Source organism: Rhinatrema bivittatum, chromosome 2, assembly GCF_901001135.1.
Source record: "Rhinatrema bivittatum chromosome 2, aRhiBiv1.1, whole genome shotgun sequence".
NCBI classification, from domain to species: Eukaryota; Metazoa; Chordata; class Amphibia; order Gymnophiona; family Rhinatrematidae; genus Rhinatrema; species Rhinatrema bivittatum.
Window position 1 is genome coordinate 328,514,798 of NC_042616.1, and position 21,204 is coordinate 328,536,001.

The 21,204-nt window shown below is 44.5% G+C and overlaps 1 protein-coding gene across 2 annotated transcripts in view; it reads right to left on the reverse strand.

Moving 5' to 3' along the window:
• The window catches only part of BMPER (BMP binding endothelial regulator), a 642,704-nt gene that overhangs the window by 517,528 nt on the left and 103,972 nt on the right, over positions 1-21,204 (reverse strand). For both annotated transcript variants that reach the window (XM_029589775.1, XM_029589773.1), the window contains exon 3: positions 6,746-6,845. In XM_029589775.1, coding sequence (XP_029445635.1) covers positions 6,746-6,845 — 100 coding nt within the window. The remainder of the gene's footprint in view (positions 1-6,745; positions 6,846-21,204) is intronic.

The following is a 21,204-nucleotide window of genomic DNA, read 5'->3' on the forward strand; positions in this document are numbered from 1 at the left end:
AAGCAACTATATTGACTATCAACCTTAATTGTCTTATTAACTTCAAATTCAAATACACTTTTTTTTTACCACTGCCTTTCCATATTCATCACCTTTCCATATTCACTGCCTTTCCATATTCATCACCGAATCCAATCTTACACCCAGGGATCTTATTTCTTCTGTCAATAGATGACCACCACTTGATGGAGCTAGCTGTGGAGAGCCAAATCCAATTTCTTAGAATTCAAAATCAAACCATTATTCTTCAACCAACCTTTTATCACCGCTAAATACTCATTCACCTGGGTAAAAGTTTTTATGGGGTCCTTCCCCAGAGGTTCTATCAATTGTATCTCATCTGCATAAATATAGGAGGAAAGCCCAAAATAAGCCTTCCCAAAGACATCAAAAAGATGTAAAAAAGAAGTGGAGAAACTGAGAAACCTTGGGAAACACCTCTATTCACTAAAAAAAAAAAAAAAAAGACCACAACACGAGATCAGAATAGAGTGGTCCACTTGATCAAATGCACTGGACAGGTCTAATACAATTAAATACACAGTTTCCCCCAACCTATTCTAGGTAGTACCTCACCTAACAAGCTAGCAACAAAGTCTCCAAGAACCCATAGGGGTAGATCTTTAAAAAATACGCGATCTCGTAGCCGCGCGTATCTTATAAAATTTGGGGTCGGCGCGCACTAGGGGGTGCACATTTGTGCAACCTGCGCGCTCCGAGCCCAGTGCGCGCTGCCTGTTCCCTCCGAGGACGCTCCGATTTCGGAGCAGCTTCGGAGGGAACTTTCCTTCACCCTCCCCCACCTTCCCCTCCCTTCCCCTACCTAACCCACCCCCCTGGCCCTATCTAACCCCCCCCCCCTACCTTTGTCGGCAAAGTTACGCCTGCGCGTAACTTTGCGCGCGCCGGCCTGCAGCCCCGCTCCGTCCTCCGGTCCCGGGGGCTGGTCCGGAGGCCTCGACTACGCCCCCAGGCCGGCACCACGCCCCCAGGCTGGCCCCCGAAATGCCAAGGCATGCCCCCGAAACGCCGCAACGTTTTGGGAATGCCCCCGGACACGCCCCCTCCTGCCCCTTTTCGAAAGCTTACGTGCACCGGCGGCCTATGCAAAATAGGCCGCCGGTGCGCGAGGGCCCTGCGCGCGTAAATCCGGAAGGATTTACGCGCGCAGGCCTTTTAAAATCCGCCCCATAGTGTATAAGGTCTATTACTGTAATGTATATTGTTTGCTTTCAGTATCAAATTTCTCAAAGGCAGCTGCACTGCTGATGATGCCACAAAATGGTTTAAAATCAGGCAGCCTCAGAACATTTGTTAACCCAGAACACATTCATACCCCCAAGGATAAAAGCACTGGCCCTTGGGAGGCTCAAAAGGGGTTGCTGGGAAAAGCCCAGTGTTTGGGCAACTACATGGCTGAGAGCTGCAGGGTGGGGCAAGGTGGTACACTTGGAGCACGACAGTTAGGCAGAGTGTCAGAAAGACCCCCAACATGGGGCATAGCAGCTAGGCAGAGTGGCAGCTATAGTTACGAGTTAGACCCTGCCTGCACTTGTTATTTGTTCAGCACAGCCACAGAACTGAATAGGAAACATAAACAAATAAGACAAAAATGTTCATTTCATTCATTTATTCATTTTGAGGGTCCATGAATGAAAAACAAACGGACTAATTTGTTACATTTTACCCATTTGTTTCAAACAAATGTACATCTCTAAAAAAACACTGCACACTGCACTGCTGCAGAAAAGTTAAGTTACATGTCAAGAGGTGCAGCTAATTTCCCCCTGGAGCGTCGTCAGGCTAAGAAGCCTGGCGATGCTCCCAGGGCTGCCAAATTAAAGGGACCTCAAGCCCCTTTGAATCCCCTCTCCACCCTCACCCTCCCATATCCAAATGAGTCCTGGTGGCTCATGGTGCCAGACCCCCTATCTCCTTCACCCCAACCTGACTGGCATAAGAATAATCAGCACCCGAAGCCATGGCCATTAACTCTGTCAAAGTCATTAACACTACCTCCTGCTCTCCAAAATTGGCCCTCCCCAACATAAATCTAAATCGAACCTATTTTAAACACTCCGCTAGCCCCAGGAATCCTCCCTTCCCCCATCTGAACCCCTCCCCCTCCCAGTTTACCACAGTGCACTCAAGTCCACAAGGGGTAGGCATGATCCCCACTTGCCAGATGAAGTGTCATAGTGGCTGGTGCCATTGTGAAATTTGGTATCAGTGGGGCAGGAGCAAGTGGGCATCTCCCCTACCCTATGTGGACCCAGGGCTGAGGAGGGTGTGTGATTTGGGGTGGTGGGGGAGGGAGGATCCCTGTCAAGGATATTTGAAAAAGAATGATATTAAGAGCCTGTTAGCTGGTTAGCAAAGATTTTCAGCACTAATCACTTAACTTACATGCCTAAAATTAGTGAAACAATTGTAGGCTTAAGTCTAACTGGTCAAGTTTGATCAGTTAGATTTAGGAAAAATTCTCAGTCAAAAAGCTAGCTAGGTCTGACTGAAAATGCACCTAAAGAAAAGGGTTTAAAATGAACTGGTTCTTTTCTTCATGGTTCTGCAGCTTTTTGAAAATTGACCATTAGGTTTATAAGTTTAACACATAGAGATATTATAAGGTTCTTGGCTATTTCTAGTGATTTCTCTACGTTGTTCTAAAAAAAGATAATGTGAGACATTCTGCTTAAATATTGTTCATACTAAGTCTATTGGAAAGAAATACACAGCTGCTAGTCATTCTTCCTAATTCATTAGGGTGCACAATGCAACTGACCAAAGAGCCCTCAAAAATAATAGAATACAATAAACATTCTTTTTTTTTTTTGCCAGACTTGGCCCATATCTTCAACACAAAGTCCTACAAATATCATTTAACAAATATATCCATCATTCCGATGCTCTCTCGTTCAACAGTCGGGTAATTGGTCGAGCTCTGTGAGGAGATGGGCCTCCATTCGCCTCTGGGAACACTTTTGGACTTGATTCCTCTCGGCTTGTCTATGTGATCTGATACCATGACTCTGTGTGATACTTTTCTTTCTGGGCTGCTGGTTCTCAAACTTCAATATTTCAGCTGTCAGCTACATGGTCCAGCACAGCTGTCTCCCTCCCAGAGGTTCCTTTTGGTCTGTTTGTCAACAAGGGAAATCGCACAGTAACAATTTTCCTCATTTGTACTCTAAGCAGGACCTTTCTCCTTCTCCAAGGCTCCCCTTCTCCCCCACTGCCACAGCTTTTCTAGGCTCAAGGCTGTGGATACTCAGGTCCTTGCTATTCTTGAGCTCCACCCAGGGACTCTCTTCATATTTCTGGTTCTCTCCTTTTCTCTCTCTCTCTCTGCCAAGCTTTATTGGCAAGCCCTCTCCTTTGTCTCTGGCTTGCTGTATTTGTACCTGGATTGCCTGTTGTGCTTGTCAGGGCCAGCAATAGAGATACAGGGGACCAAGGCAGAAACTAAGAAGTAGTCCCAGCCAGTGCTAGATGCCCTCAAAATCTGCCTTGGTGATATCACTAATCGTCAGCAAGCGAGTTCCTTATAGCAATGGGGCCTCATAAAGGGGTACCCTTCCTAAACATGTGCAGGACCTGGTCCACCTTAAATCTCATAAAGGGAGAGACCTCTGTGGGTGGAATCCTGCTGGGATCAGGAGTCCTCCTGTTTCCAGGAGAAGGAGCTCCTGATTACATCTCTGTAGTAAGGTGATGATGGAGGTACACTGCTGAAGGTAAACAGTCTACCTATCTGTATGCTGATAAGTGTAAATAAAGTAGAATCTGTTAAGAAGTCTGAAATTCATGATTACATGCCTCCATCCTAAGAAACGGGCCAATACAGTAAAGGTCGCGGGAGAGCGGGCGAATGCCCGCTCTCCTGTGCGCAAGATTCTGTATTCAAATGAGGGCCCATGGCAAAAAGAGGCGCTAGAGACACTAGCGCATCCCTAGCGCCTCTTTTTGGACAGGAGTGGCAGCTGTCAGCGGGTTTGACAGCCGACGCTCAATTTTGCCGGCGTCAGTTCTCAATTTTTTTTTTTTAACTTTTTTTTAACTTTCGGGACCTCCGACTTAATATCGCCATGATATTAAGTCAGAGGGTGCACAGAAAAGCGAGTACCAGTTCTAGACTGCGACCTGAAAAGCAAGAGAGAGAGCGAGGCCCCCGAGAAGTGGGTACCCCTGGTAAAGTCCGAGGAGGCAGAGTAGCAAGGTATGCAGAGAGCGAATCCCATCCGCAGCGATACCTGGAGGAAGCCCTTGCTAACTCGAATAGCTAGCAAAAACGAAGACCTTAAGTATCTGGTGAGGATGACGTCATCTCAGGGGGACGCCCCTGAGGTTCGCGCCACAGCTGGTACTTCAGCCAGGGCCACACCACACGCGTGCCCTTAGGCTTCAGGAGAACATGGCGGAAGGCAGCGTCTAGCCAGTCTGGGGACGCCGGAGGAGGTTGGCAAGATGATGCCGCGGCAGCCAAACTTCCATCAACCAAAGAGGGAGTCGCAAAAGTGGTAAAGTGGGCGGAGTGGAGACGTCAGGCAGCGACAGTCGCAACAGAAATCTTGCCTCACAAATCTGCTTCATTTTTTTGAAGGGGATAATAAACATGTGGATAAAGGTGAGCCAGTAGATGTAGTGTATTTGGATTTTGACAATGTCCCTCATGAGAGGCTTCTAAGAAAACTAAAAAGTCATGGGTTAGGAGGCAATGTCCTTTCGTGGATTACAAATTGGTTGAAAGACAGGAAACAGAATAGGATTAATGGTCATTTTTCTCAGTGGAAAAGGGTAAACAGTAGAGTGCCTCAGGGATTTGTACTTGGTCTGGTTCTTTTCAATATATTTATAAATGATCTGGAAAGGAATACGACGAGTGAGGTAATCAAATTTTTAGATGATACAAAATTATTCAGAGTAGTTAAATCACAAGTGGATTGTGATAAATTGCAGGAGGACCTTGTGAGTCTGGAAGATTGGGCATCCAAATGGCAGACTGAATTTAATGTGGACAAGTGCAAGGTGATGCATATAGGGAAAAATAATTCATGCTATAGTTACATGATGTTAGGTTCCATATTAGGAGTTACCACCCAGGAAAAAGATCTAGGCATCACAGTGGATAAGACATTGAAATAGTCGGCTCAGTGTGCTGTGGCAGTCAAAAAAGCAAACAGAATGTTAGAAATTATTAGGAAGGGATTGCTGAATAAAATGAAAATGTCATAATGCCTCTGTATTGCTCCACTTTGAATACTGTGTACAATTCTGGTCGCTGCAACTCAAAAAAGATATAGTTGCAATGGAGAAGGTACAGAAAAGGATGACCAAAATGATAGAGGGGATGGAACAGCTCCCCTATGAGGAAAGGCTAAAGAGGTTAGGGCTGTTCAGCTTGGAGAAGAGATGGCTGAGCGGGGATATGATAGAAGTCTTTAAAATCATGAGAGGTCTAGAACAGATAAATGTGAATTGGTTATTTATACTTTCGGATAATAGAAGGACTAGGGGGCACTCCATGAATTTAGCAAGTAACACATTTAAAACTAATCGGAGAAAATTCTTTCACTCAATGCACAATTAAGCTCTGGAATTTGTTGACAGAGGATGTAATTAATGCAATTAGTGTAGCTGGGTTAAACAAAGATTTGGATATGTTCATGGAGGAGAAGTCCATTAACTGCTATTAATCAAGTTGTCTTAGAGAATAGCCATTGCTATTACTGGCATTAGTAGAATGGAATCTACTTGCCAAGTCATGTAACCTGGATTGGCCACTGTTGGATACAGGATGCTGGATTTGATGGACCCTTGGTCTAACCCAGTATGGCAATTTCTTATGTTCTTAAACTCATTGAGGTAGATCTTCAAAGGGGTACGCACGTAAGATACGCGCGTACCCCCCGAAAACCTACCCCAAACCCCCCCTACGCCCGCCGAGCCTATTTTGCATAGGCTCAGCGGCGCGCGCCCGGGACACGCATGGAGGGGCGTGTCGGGGCGTGTCGGGGGCGTGTCGGGGCGTGCCGGGAGTGACGCGCCATTTCGGGGGAGTGTCGCGAGTGAAGCGGCGTTTCGGGGGCGGCGCCGCGGGCATGGTTTCGGCCCGGGGGCGTTCCGGGGGCATGGCCGCGGCCTCCAGACCAGCACCCGGAACGGAACATGGAGCGCGGCAGCCGGCCCGGCGCGCGCAAAGTTACGCCTGCTTCCAGCAGGCGTAACTTTGCCGACAAAGGTGGGGGGGGGGGGGTTAGGTAGGGAAGGTGCGGGGGGGTGGAAGGAAAGTTCCCTCCAAAACCGCTCCAATTTCGAAGCGGCCTCAGAGGGAACGGGGGCAGGCTGCGCAGCTCGGCGCGCGCAGGCTGCCGATTTTGGGCAGCCTTGCACGCGCCGACCCCGGATTTTAATGGATACGCGCGTATCTATTAAAATCCCGCGTACTCTTGTTCGCGCCTAGTGCGCGAACAAAAGCACGCGTGTGCACAGATTTATAAAATCTGCCCCAGCATGTAGCTCTAGGCAGAGCTTTGCCAAAATGGAAAACAATTCCTTCATGACCCTAATGTGGTGATCATGCTTACGTTCCTGATCAGTACTTTTCCCTAGGGGCTATGCTATCACATCCTACTATCTTTTACTCCTCATAAAACTCATCTCATAATTTAACAATATAACTATGACTAAATCCATTGCACCAGTCTAAAAACTCACACAGGGAAAATGTTTTTAAATCTGCTCGTACCTTTGCAGTGCTCACAGCAGGTTCCCTTTTGCTTAACCACCAAAGCGCATTCCTTGGAGAGCACTGGACACTTTTCTCGTTTGCAGGTCACTTCTTTATTCTAAGCAAGAAAAAAAGAAAGAAAATAAAACATTACTTTAATTTCTTAGCAAACTGTAACAACACTGCAAAATTCATGCGCTGCTTAATAGTGGGAGATATTTGGACTATAACACTTTCTAGCATTCTCCAATGATATTTAAGTCTGCTCAGAGAGAGTATTTGCCTCTATTCCAGGGAGAGTTACTCTTGTGCACAATTGTTTGCATCCTATTTGGATTTTGCAGAACAGAGGTGAATGTGCTCCTGAGTCTCACGTGTGTTTTTTGCAGTTCACAAATACTGTCTTCTTCCCTAATAGAAATACAGTACTTCCCTTATTTACCTTTCCTTCTTTTGAATCTGAAGTGCAGTACATTTGCATTTCAAATACCTTTTGATCAAAAGTGTGTGGAGCTCAAATGGAATACAGGTCAAAACTCCCCTGAATTATATCAAAATAAGACCTCTGGGGGTTGCTTTGCTTCTCAGCTGCACCTTAAGCCTCCAGCTAGGCCTACAGTTGATCCAGGAGCACAAAACGTACCCCTACATAAGATCAGCATAGTATCAGAGCGCTGACCTCCAAAGAGGCAGCTCGTGAAACTTGACATGCATACGCCTCACATTTTGGAGAAAATCATTTATTTTATTAAAAAGTCGTTTTCAATGTCTTTCTTCAATAAAAGCTTTAATTGCAAAAACAGTTGTTTCCTCCTTCTAAGCTATATTTTAGGGCCATGCAGCCTCCAGAGAGGACATGAATGTAGTTGACTTGGCTGAAGTATTGCTTTAAAAAAAAAAAAAAAAAAAAGCATGTCTAATTTATATCTCTTCATGGAAACACTACTTTGCATAGTGATGATATATCTCTGCTCTTCGGAAGAGATAAATATCCATCTACTCTGTCCCCCAGTAATGAAAAAAGCCATTGTTACTGTATTATGTGCACAGGAACTTTCCTGAAGAAGGCATATTGGCAGAGGTAAACAGCGGCAAGGAGCATACTACCAAGAATTAAGAAAGAAACGAATCAAATGAATCAAGGACATTTTCTCCTAACTCTTAATCCTGTGAACTAATCAGGACAACACTGTGACACATGATATCTCTAGAAGGTCCTTGTGAAGTGAGCGCTACCTCTAATTGCTGGTTTAGTCCATTAAGTGCCGCAGGTGGCCCTTAGCAGACAGCAGCATCCACTTCTTTGGTTCCTATTACTTAATTAAAGACCAAGAAATCAAAGGAAGCAAATAATTATAACAAATACCGTGTCAAGAGTCACAGTACCCCACCCAGAGTGCATACCCTGTGGCCTTCATTGGGTTTCTCAGTTTTGGGTTTCTTTTTTTGGAAATGGGTGAAGGCCACCAGCGGCACGGAAATTAGACCAAAAATGACAGCTTTACTCCTCCTGCCTTCACTACTGCTGTACAGGATATTTTAAAAAAAATGCCATGCATCCTTAATTTATTACATAATTTTGTCCACCTGCACATGGAACTGTTTAACAATAAACTATCTTCTTTAAAAGTGTAGGACTTTCTTCATTGTGCCGCTCTTACTCCCTGCTACTCTCTGACCCCCCTGCAGGTCTGGGGTATTAGAATGCCCCTGCAGGGTTGCATAGCTCCCTGATGGATTACACAGAAGGCAGGAAAGCTATGGGGGAGAAGGGAAGATGCTGTCTTGGTACCCACTTAGCTCCAAATTCTGAGAAATACAACCTGTCAAATGAAAAGTTATTTTTTATTCAGAAGGCTATATATCACTGTATTTTAGTACTACACATCCATGGAGGGCATGCCAACTTTATAAGCTTTTAGAGCTAGTGAGGTTGAATTTCTTCTTCAAGTAATAATACCTCTACAAATTGTTGCTTTATAAATAAATTCTTCTTGTTGAACTTCACTAATAGGTATGCCTAAGTTAGTTTTGATTCATTCTTGTACAGTGTTTTTCAATCAGGGATCCATGAACATCCCTTTAGGGTTCTATGCAATTTTATATATATACAGTGGGAGAAGAGCAGGAAAAAAATATTTTGGGAGGGAATTTTAAAAGCTTTTCTTGTGCTAAAAGGCTCAAATACATGAGCATCCGGGCCATGTGCAAGCCATACGTATTTTAATGGCCATAAATTATGTATGTATATACGCAGACGCGAGAAAAAAAAAAAAAAAAAAAGAGGTGGAGTTAGGGCATGTCAGCGGGCATTCCGGGGCAGGCCCAACAGTAACATGTATAAATCCATATTTTAAACCCAGCAGCCTCAGTGCACAGCGGCTTGTTAGCCGCGTATATTCACTGCTGCTCCTTACAGGGTGAGCGGTCAGGGTCAACTAGAGGGAGAGAAACCAGAGAGGTCTGGATGATATTGAGACAGACTGGGCACACTGGTAGACTAATTGGTAAAACTGGGACTGTCCTGTATGCGAGCATGTTTTAAAATCCATTTACCCGCGCTCGTTAAAGCCAACAAAGTTCTAAGGATGATACGTGAAGCACGTTTGCTCAAGTAGCAACTCAAAATTAGGAGCACACATACAAGCAGTTGGCAGGTTTTAAATCATACGCTTGCAACTGTGCGCATGATTTAAAATTTCAGCACATGTCCGTTCACGTGCCAATATACTTGTGTATGGGCACACGCGCGCTTGTTTTAAAGTTACCATCTTCATGTCCTGCAGAATTTCACAGTATATTATAATAGGGCCCCTTAAGAAAAAACAAGTTTGCAAACCACTGTTCTAAAGACATCATCATTAAAAGTGCTATTGAGAATTCAGGACTCCACTGGGTTACAAAGATGGAATTTTATATCCCTCATCACGCTGCTGCAAACGGAGCATGGCATGAACAGTTATGCCTTTGCCAAGTGGAAAAGGTATAAATTCTAGCATTGTCTCTCAACCCCTTATAAGAATTAATGATATTAAAGCAACATGACTTCCACAAGTATTGTTTACAATTTTATTTTTTTTTTCTCGTTTTAATGAATGTTAATGCTTATGAAAGGTGCCAGACTGACAGCACTACATACCAAGGTCCTCCATTTATCCACAGTATCCAAACAACACTAGCAACAGCAGTGCAACCTTCTGCACATTCTCCTACCAATGTGTCTCAGTCCTGCTCTATAGGCAGAAGGTAATTCAGTCTGTACGGTTGGGCAGTCTTTGGCCTCTCTGCTGAGCTGCCAACCATGGTGTCAAGCAGGGATGAAGTGTGATGGTGATTTAAGTGATGTGGACACCTACCCACTGGGAATTGACCAGTGACTTCCTTATTTCCCACAGGACACCCACCAATTTGAGTCAGATTTGAAAGACTGACCTAGAGTTGAAAGGCTCTTTAGCAAGCCCATTTTTAAATACTTCAGTCAGCAGATAGGACAGCTAAAGTCATGCATCCCATTTCTCATGCTCATTTTAATTTTATTCACCAAGAGAAAGAAATGTTTAATGGATTTGAAAGTGCCCCCCGCTCAGTCATGCCCACCTCTGTAGACTTAAGTAGATTTATGGTCTATTTTCTTATCCCTAAAATTCTGCAGTCTATTTAACTATATCTACCACCAGCATGTTTCATCTCCATTCCTTCTTGGACTACTCAATGTGCAATCTGCCAATAACAAAGCTCACCTCATCCTGGCCCTATCAACTCTGCCCACCAGGTTATCAAGTGCATTACACATCCTGGCTCATGGACCAGGCTGGGGAGTAGCTATCAACTTCATCCACTCTCTGGCTCTTGTTCTAATACAAGCAAAAAAAACCAGACAAGTCAGATTGCCTTGTGCTAAAATTCCAAGGAAATGAGACCCAAGCTAGTGCTAATCTACTTCCCACCAGACAAGCAACCTTTTACCTTCCTCAGTTTCTCAGAATTCCTATGTGACCTTGCTACCTCAGTCCATAAACTTACGGGTAGATTTTCTAAGGTGCACACGCGCTTCCTGGCACACACAGATGCGCCAATTTTATACCATGTGCGCACCGGCGTGCACATGTTATAAAATCATTGGGCCGCGTGCACATGCGCGCCGGATTTTGTAATCCGCGCGCACATGGGGGGGTAGACTTTGGCAATTTCACACAGCGACGCATCGCGACCTTCTCCAGTTCCCTACCACCTACCCTAACCTTCTTTCCCCTTCCCCTCTCCTCATCCTATCTATCCCTGTTTTGTTTTTTTTTTACCTTTTGCTCAACAGGAGCAGTAGCAAGTAGAACGCGCCAGCCCCTTCTAAAATGCGTGCGGTGCGCCCAAGGTCCAGCCACGCGCATAACCTCCGGAATTTACGCATGACAGATTAAACATGTGCCCTTTATTGTATTAGAAGACTTCAACTGTCATGCAGAGGCCCCTCTCAAAAGTAACACCAACAGCTTCTAATGGAATATGGAGTGTCTCTGCATTACACAGCTAATCAAATTTCCTACTTACCAGGGTAGACACTCCTCCAGCATTAATTTAGATCCCAACACAGTAAAGGTGATTCCTGTCTCCTGGTCAGACCACTACCTAGTTAGAGCTACACACCCAGCTCAGAAAAAATTATCACACTCTGGAGCCCAACCCCCAACCCACCAGAAATATGACCCTTGTCATATGTGACAACATAGGCAAGCTCCTTAACATACCAAAATGCCTATCATTTCAGAATCAGAGGAACTTTTTGTACAACAATGGAATGATGTCATTGATACCCTAGCCTCCTGAAACCAAATCTAACCAGGCCTCTCAGGAACTACCCTTGGTTCTATGAAGATGTTCTGCTCTCCAAGCTATAATCCTATCAACTTGAACTGAAATAGTGCAAACAAAAACCAAATACCAACTTAATTATTGGACACGTGTTTTCGATGCACTAGCTTTACCCCTTATTTAGTAAGGGGTAAAAGCGCGTCGAAAACGCGCATCCAACCCTCCCTCCCCCCCTCCGAAACTAATAGCGCCCGCAATATGCAAAACATATTGATGGCCCTATTAGTTATTCTCGCGCGATTCAGTAAGTAAAATGTGCAGCCAAGCCGCACATTTTACTTTCAGAAATTAGCGCCTACCCAAAGGTAGGCGCTAATTTCTCTCAGCACCGGGAAAGTGTACAGAAAAGCAGTAAAAACTGCTTTTCTGTACACCCTCCGACTTAATATCATGGCAATATTAAGTCGAAGGTCCCAAAAGTTAAAAATAATTAAAAATTGTAAAAAAAAAAAAAATTTGTAATCGGCCCGCGGCTCGTGGGTTGAAAACCGGACGCTCAATTTTGCCGGCGTCCGGTTTCCGAACCCGTGGCTGTCAGCGGGTTTGATAACCGATGCCGGCAAAATTAAGCGTCGGCTGTCAAACTCGCTGACAGCCGCCGCTCCTGTCAAAAAAGAGCCGCTAGGGACGCGCTAGTGACCCTAGTGCCTCTTTTTACCGCGGGCCCTAATTTGAATAATTTTATTTACCAAATTGCATGCACAGGAGAGTGGCTCACCCACTCTCCCGCGATTTTTACTGTATCGGCCTGTAAGAAAGACAGTGGTCATCAAACCCATCTTAGAAACTGAGTGCTGACCCTGCAATAGTCAATCACTATTGCACAGTCTTCTGACTGCCTTTCCTATTCAAAATAATGGGAAAAGTAGTTTACTTTCAAATCCTAAACTTGCTAGAAGAGGCCAGCATCCTTCACACTTACCAATCTGGCTTCAGGAAAGGTCACAGACCCGTTAGTGTTAACCAACAGCATCCACCTGCATGCCAGCTAAGGCTGCGACTCCCTTCTAGTTCAATTAGATTTTTCTGTCACATTTGACAGTCGATCACTTTCTCCTATCCCAGTGCTTGTAAGACCTTGGTATTAAGGGAACTGTCCTTAAATGGTTCAAACTGTTCTTGATTTACAGATCACAGTCTGTTTCATGGTACAACAAACTGTTGTCACCTAGGGATCTAATCTATGGAGTGTTTTCTTCAGTCTTCAATAATTTTCTATATTTGTCCTCTGTGAACGCATCCAATTTTCAACATTGAATGTCATCTATTTGCCAAAATTACCCAACTCTGCATCAAAATAGGAATGGATTGGGCCACATCCAGCACTAATCTCCATAATTGTCTCTTTGCAGTAACCAATGGCTTAACAAACAAAAACTCTATCTTAGCCCCTCCAAATCCAAACTCCTCTGGCTGAGCCATCAAGCGCATTCCCTACTACCTTTAATATCCCTTTTAGGAGCCCCCTTTACAACCTAAGGACTACATGCATAGACTGGGGGTCATCTCAACTGTGAAAAAGATCTCCGTTTTGTATCTATGCCAGAATCGCCAACTGCACAAATACTTTGAGATGCATGACCTTGCTACCATCACATACTCATTGATCAACCAAATAGACTATTGTATTTCTCTATTTACAGTATCTCTCAATATAAGGCCACTGACCATATAAAACTAATCTTGAGGAAATTACATGGCCCCCAGTTGAAACTAGGTTAAAATTTAAAACCTTCTGCTTTGTCTTTAAATGTGTGAATCAACTGGCCCCCAAATTCTGTTCTCCTAAACTCCCATGAGCGAAATTTCATCCTCACATCAGGCATCCTTCTTTCGTCCCTTTTGCATACTTCTACAAGACTAACATAGACAAGATTTTTTACATTCAGCTTCTTTGTCTCAAAAATATGGAATAGCATCTCTAAAGAGCCTTAATCCTTGTGATCTCACCTTATGGAAAAATATCTCAACTTGCCTATTCAGCCAAGCCTTCCCCTAGATCCAACAGCAGAGACTCCTTACTCTACTACCTAACTCCCAGAGCTCTTTCTTAATCAAGCCTGCATTTTCATCCACCACTGGTTCTTTATATCTTTGTATGTATCAGGTACCTATATAATCAGGGGTGGTTCTAACATGAGGCAGGATGAGGCGACGGCCTTAGATGGAAGAATTTTGAAGCGACAAAAAGTGCCCCTCCAAAACCTCTACCACAGCCACTGCCTTACCCTGCCTCCAGAGTCAAACATTGGATCAGGCAGGGATAAACCAAACCCTTGCCCGATCCGCTCAGTGGTAACACACATCCCTAACCCCGGGCAGCAGGAGTTGTGTTTATCCCGATGTCATCTCCTGTTGCCGCGGGGCCAGTCTTGGAGCTTTTACAGCATAACTGGCCCCTAGCAGCAGGAGATGACACTCGGATAAACAGAACTCCTGCTGCCGCCCAAATTACAACTGGTGACCTAAGAGAGGAGGAGGACAAGGTGGCTGACAGTGGACCCCATCCAATTGGCAGCTGAAAAAAAGACCTAGGCCCTATGGGTATATGGGGGTGAATGCCTGTGTGGGTGTGCGGGTGGGTGACTGCCTGCCTGGGTAGATGGGTGACTGCTTGTGTGTGTGTTGGAGGGGGGTGATAGCCTGTGTGTGTATTTGAGAGGTTGAGTGGGTAAGGGTGTGTGTATGTGTGGGTGACGGGGATGTGTATATGTTTGAGTGGGTGGTATGTCTGTTTGTGAGAGAGTAGTGGGGGTAGTGTGTGTGTGTATGAGAGGGTGGTGGGGTGTGTGAGTGTGTATGATAGGGTGGTGTGTGTGTGTATGTGTATATGTGAGAGGATGTGTGTGTGTGTGTATGTGTATATATGAGTGAGTGTGTGTGTATGAGAGGTGGGTGTTTGTGTATATGTATATATGTGAAGGTTTTTGTGTGTGTATATGTGTATGAATGTGTCTGTGAGAGAGAATGCCTGCGTACATGTATGTGGGTGTGTGAGAGTACCTGAATATTTGTGTGTGAGAGAGGTTAAAGTCTGTGTACCCTCTTCAAATCTACGACAATCTCAAGAGGTCTGGAAATCTAAAGTTCCTAGGTACGGAGAGTGGGAGATTTTTTTTTTATCCTTGTGAGTTTTAATTATTGGATGTGATGTATCTGCTATTTTAAATTATTTTATTAGTGTTTGGTAATATTTTAAACATTTTTATACATGTTTTTAATTGGCTGAATTTATCAGCAGATTTGACATGCTTTTTATTGGTATGTTTAATGTTTTATATTTCCTAATTGTGTTTGCATTGCTTACAGAATTGGGCTTCTTGTGATTTCCAATTCCGTTTTTGTCTGCATGTTTCAATTTATATTTTATGGTCTCTCTATTCTGTATTTGGTGAGAGTCTGTGTTCTGCTTGTGTGACTGAGGCTTTAGGTATTCTGCTAACTTGTAGTTTCTGTGTAATGATTTACAACAACCAGGCTTTAATTTGTTTTCCTAATAGGAGGTGTATTGGTGTTTAGGGCCTGATGTAATATTTGCAGTATGGCTTTTTCATAGGTTGAGTGCTGGTAGTTATGATATGGAAGGCTTTCTATATTGGAACTGTAGTTCAATTTATTCCTGGCTTTCTGTGGGCCAAGTCCACACCCAGTGCACTTTACCATAGGCCTAATACCATGTCGGGATCCGGAAAACTGCCTTGATTACTCTGAGAAAGGTTGTTTATTAAGTCTATTAAACTATTATTGAAAGTGTGTTATTTTTTTGCAGTGTAGGCCTATAGAATATATATGTTGTAAATGATATTTTTACTTCAGAAGATTGTACTTTAAATGTCTATTTTCCACAATCTGCCTTTTTAGGTTGGGGAAGTTGTTAAATTTTAAAATGGAAAAAAATGCATAAGTTTTAATTATGTGGGGAGGGGAGGGGAAATGAAAGGCTGTAAGGTTTGTCTAAGGCATCTAATACCCTTCTATCAACCCTAAGAGAGAGTGTGTCTTACACACAGACCCCCACCATTCACCAACCTCTCACACCCCCAGGGGGCAGATCTTGGAGCAGGGTGGGAGGCAGGCAAAAGGGAATGGAGGATTCCTATTTCTAGACCCAGGAGGTGGGCAGTCAAAGGCCGCCCCACCCAATTAAACATTTCTCCAGCGCCCCCTAGTGTGGACATCGAAGACTGAGAACAAAAAAATAACAGACTCAAAAACAAAGTGGTTAGAGCAGTGGGCTGCAAACAAGGGAAGCCAGGGTTCAAATCCCATTGCCATTACTTGTGACCTTGGGCAAGTCACTTCACCCTCCATTGCCTTCCCCCTGCCCTGGCCCTCAGTGATTTCACCTGCACTGGGCTACAGGTTGGGGGGGAGGGGCACCATTTCATCCCTTGCCTCAGGCAGCAGATTGCCTTGAGCCGCCCCTGCTTAAAATATATATTTATTCATTGTGGGGCGGATTTTAAGAGCCCTGCTCGCCTAAATCCGCCCAAATCCGGGCGGATTTAGGCGAGCAGGGCCCTGCGCGCCGGTGAGCCTATTTTACATAGGCCTACCGGCGCGCGCAGAGCCCCGGGACTCGCGTAAGTCCCGGGGTTTTCTGAGGGAGCGTGTCGGGGGCGGGCCCGAACCGCGCGGTGTTTTCGGGGCATGTCGTGAGCGTTCCAGGGGCGGGCCCGGGGGCGTGGCTACGGCCCGGGGCAGTCCGGGGGCATGGCCGCGCCCTCCGGACCCGCCCCCAGGTCGCGTCCCGGAGCGCTAGCGGCCCGCTGGCGCGCGGGGATTTACGCCTCCCTCCGGGAGGCGTAAATCCCCCGACAAAGGTAAGGAGGGGGTTTAGACAGGGCCGGGCGGGTGGGTTAGGTAGAGGAAGGGAGGGGAAGGTGAGGGGAGGGCGTTAGAGGATTCCCTCCGAGGCCGCTCCGATTTCGGAGCGGCCTCGGAGGGAACGGGGGTAGGCTGCGCGGCTCGGCGCGCGCCGGCTATACGTAATTCATAGCCTTGAGCGCGCCGATCCAGGATTTTAGCAGATACGCGCGGCTCTGCGCGTATCTGCTAAAATCCCGCGTACTTTTGTTTGCGCCTGGAGCGCCAACAAAAGTACGCCAACGCGCCTTGTTTGAAAATCTACCCCTGTACTCTTTGTGCCCATTATTATTTATTTATACTTTTTACTTTTTTATTGCTACCCAATGTACCAAATGCATCCTCAGCCTATCTACTTATAGGATTACTTATACTCAAAATAACGGTTCAAAATCTACCTCATATCTTTAAGTGATCTGCATTATGCATCACTACATGCTGTATGTTCTTTAGTTTATGTAAATCACCTTGTGACCAACTTGGAAAAGGCAGAATATCAAATGTTCAATAAAATAACTAATACTGCTCATTATTGAAATCTGTGCTATTATCAATTTCTTATATCTAACACATGAGTATAGCATAAATAACCCAAAAGAAACATATAAAAGGAATTTTTTTAAAGCAAAGTCTCTGGCCATTACTAGAGTGGTCCATATTTTAATTCTAAAGGAATGACAAGAAAAACTATATCTGTGGTGAAAATAAAAAAGAGGCCTTAGGCATACAGCCAAGAGAAGGAAAATGAAGTCATGTAACAGGCAGGTTGGAGCAGCTCAGTACCTTACAGGTACTGTTGCCATGCAGAAGGCCTGGGTCTGATTCCTGAGCCAGCTCTCTGCTCCCTGGGCCAACCGGGAATAGGGGTGCTGTGGAAGCAGCATTCACAGCCCCTGGTGAGGGGACAAAGTCCCAGACATCTTACAATGTCAACACCTACAGGTCATTCTCGGGGTGTGCATACTGTATCTACCAGGTTCCAGAAGGAGCTGTGATCTGGAGCAGTGGTTCTCAAACTTTTCTCTGTCGCGGTACACCTGACAGATGGATCTGACATGCAAGACACACTGAACACACGACCGTCACGGGGCTAAATGTAAACATATGCTCTGCTTCCACAGAAACCACCCCAACCCCCCAACAATGGGTGCAGAATAGAACTAGGACATTCCCCGTACAACTCACCATACAAAAAAAAGATATTTCTGGTGTAACCTCAGTAAGAGCAACATAAACTCTCCCTCTTACCAGGCACAATAGCCCTCCTTTTGAAAAGGCAGCAATTTACCATCAATGCATGTCTATATGAGAAAACACAATCAATAAGACTGATACAAATGTCTACGTGCTAGTAAAATAACTTATCTCGGTCACACACACAGAAGCAACCTTCACCAAGTTCAAAAAGACCACAGGTTACAAATATGGAGACAGCAACTGGAATGGAAACCCAAAAAAGTCACTCTGCATGCAGTACAAAACTGGAGAAATGGAAACAAATATAGCACTTAACATAATCCTAGGATCTGCAATAAAGCACACAACCTAATCTGCACAAAGTTACACCTGTATTATAGATCGCACTCAAACAACCCTATCTATGAAAAGGCAATGCTACAAATATTTAACCAGGCCCTAAATACCAATACACCTCCTATTAGGAAAACAGAACAATGATCCCTACACAGAAATTACAAGTTTGCAGAATACCCTTACCTGGGTCACACATGCAGAACACAGAGAGATCCTCACCAAATACATAATAAAATGACCATACATTTGTTTTGTTTTTACATTGTTACACTGCATACACTCAGTCTGGCTTCTTGCTATTTCCAGTTCAGTTTTTATCTACACATTTCTATTTATACATTCCTCAAGAAATATAAAATAATAATTCTACAACTAGAATAATAACTAGAATAAATGTTTCAAAAGAATTGATAAATAGAATAACATCCAATCATTAAAAACTTATAAAATTGTTAAAAATTCTCCAAACACCAATAAAATATTTCAAACAGAAGACACATTACATAATCCCCAATAATTAAAATGGCAATCAAGAAAAATAAACTTAAAAAGCCACCTGTACTTTCCCTCTCCAGCAACTCTCCTAACTTCTTTCCTTTGTAGGCTAATAGCATACACCAGAAGCAACAATGGTTGCTAAAGCTCTGTCTTCATGGTCCTTTTCCTTAGGGCCCTCGACTAGTCTGTCTCACACACACACACAGTGTTTCTGTCTCTCAAACATCAATCATCCCCCCGACCAGTCTCTCTCTATCTTTCAAACACACCAGTCATCTCCTTGACCTAACTCTCTCACATACACACCAGTCACCTCCCTGACCTCTCTCTTTCTCTCACACACACAGACACCGGTCACCTCCCTAACCAGTCTCTCTCTCTTACTACCTCATGCCTTCTCTCTCTTACTTACACACACACACACAGTCTCAATCACACACATTCTCTCACACACTTACACATATACTGGCTCACTCTCTCTGTCTCACTCACTCACCCCACCCCCAGCACACAAGGCAGCTACAGCACGAGGCATCCTGGATGTGCCCTGGGCAACTGAGAAGGGTAGCCAGTGTCCTACCATTAAAGCAGAGTTGTGTCAGGCTGGGAACCTCAGCAGGAATGACTCCCCCCAGGCCCATGGTTATATTCTCAGCCGACTTCCCCTCTGCGATCATCATGATGCAGAGCAGAGGGGCAGTCAGCTGTGAATGCAGCCGTGTGCATTTCCTGCCTCTCAGCTGTCGGGGAAATCCAACGATTAGCTGCTCCGGGCCTGCGGCAGTAAAAGACTGCCTCAGAGAGGAGACGGAAGTGCTCTGGAGGGAGCCTTGGGACACTTGATCTCTGCAGCGGCGGCAGCAGCAGCATTGGCCTTTCTTCTTTCCACCTACCCACTAAACATCACTTCCTCTTCTGGGTCGCAGGGGCGGGAAGAAGAAAAGGCCATGTTGCTGTTGCTGGCTTCCATGAACACTGCTGCCATTTCTCTCTGGGCTTGATAGCCTGGACAGGAACGGCAGCAGTGTTCATCGACAAAATGTGTGCATCTCGCTGGAGTGGAGGAGAGGGAGGGAAAAAGCAGCGGGAGACCAGGAAGTGCGTGACACACCTGCTGGTGCTTGCCGACACACCTCTGATCTAGAGGGTGTGTGTGAGTGGGAGGCAGGGGGTGTGGGGAATTGGTGAAAAAAAGCCCAGATAGTTGCAAATGAAGGCTTACGGCACCATAGCCAGTAGGGGGCAGTTATAATTTAGTGGCAAACTCAAAGGAGCTGAAGGAAATAAACTATAGGGTCAAAATGAAAAAGATGAGGCAAGTTAATGGAAGACTAAGCAGTACTTTGAGAAAGTGCCTAGGTGAGCAATGAACCTAGATCAAGTTGGGGTGGAAAAGGTTAATATTTCACCTCGCAGTCATCACATACAGCATGCAGAATTGTGTTAAGTAAATCACTGTTGTGTCTATTTTTGTCTGGGGATGTGCAGTTCAGTCTCTCGTCATCCCTCTAGTGTGCAAGGACAAAACATTACCACAAAAAAAAAGAAGTCACTTTCCTTTCTATCCCCCAAGATGACCTCTCAACCATTTCTCATAATTTTTAATGCTTCAACCTAACCTCTCCTCTCTTGCCCACTTTCCATCCCTCTTGTTGTTATTACCTAGGTGGGGTATGAAAGAATTCATCCAAACAGACACTAGCAAGGGGATGTTAAACTGACTGAGTAAAGGGAGCCTGTGCCCCCGTTGCTGCCAGCAATGGTTTCCAGAGCTGCTGACAGCTCTCACATGCTCTTTTGTCGCTAGCTACGCAACAAAATCCTTCCCAGGCGGCAGAGACACCAGAAGCCAGCAGTTCCAGAGGGGAGGGAAGGCGTGGGGGTCGCTTTATTTATTATTTTGTCATCAGACAAGAACTTTGGCATGACTACTCCAAAGAAGCACATGGCCCATAAATTCAAAGCGTTTGCTTCATCACAGTCGCTCATCCCCACAATAGCATTCCAAGATGCATAATAAATAACTGGTAATCACAATTCTGCACATTGTTGATGTCAAACAGATGCTTTATAGGATTCACCTCAGGGATAATTTTTTTTTTTTAGTTGTTATTGTTGTCTAAAGAATAAAACTGTAAGCTTTCCTTTTTTTTTTTTTTTTACCTTTGATTAGTATCAGGGAAAAAAAAATCTATATTTTAAGCGGCTAGGTTAATGAGAACAAAACTGTCTTCCTTCATTGCCAGTCAGCCAGTACAGCCTAGGTATTTCTAACTGAACATGTAAAAATAATTTTGAGAGTGTAAGGAGAATACAGAATGTAAAAGCAGCATTCCACCTTAATTGAATATGTGTTTGGCTTTAAAGGAAATATATCTGGATGCAGCAACTGGCATGTTAATGAGTAGTGTGAGGAGTTCATTATCCTGCAGACTTACTGAAAAGCACCACTGTGCACACTCAGTTACCCAAAAGTTATTTTTAAGCCAGGCACACACACACAAATATTTCTTTCCATGCTGCTGTATCCCTCACGAAAACTCCTGGTTGTTAATCAACCGTCCTTAGAACCTAATTAGAAAATACCTTGGCTACTGCTTAAATTATCATCTTTTATTTATCAATCAAATGAAGTGTATTGCTTCTTTTGAAAAAAAAAAAAAATTAGCTGAGCTCTTTAGGTCTCACAAAAGCAAGGGCCTCACATTGATTAA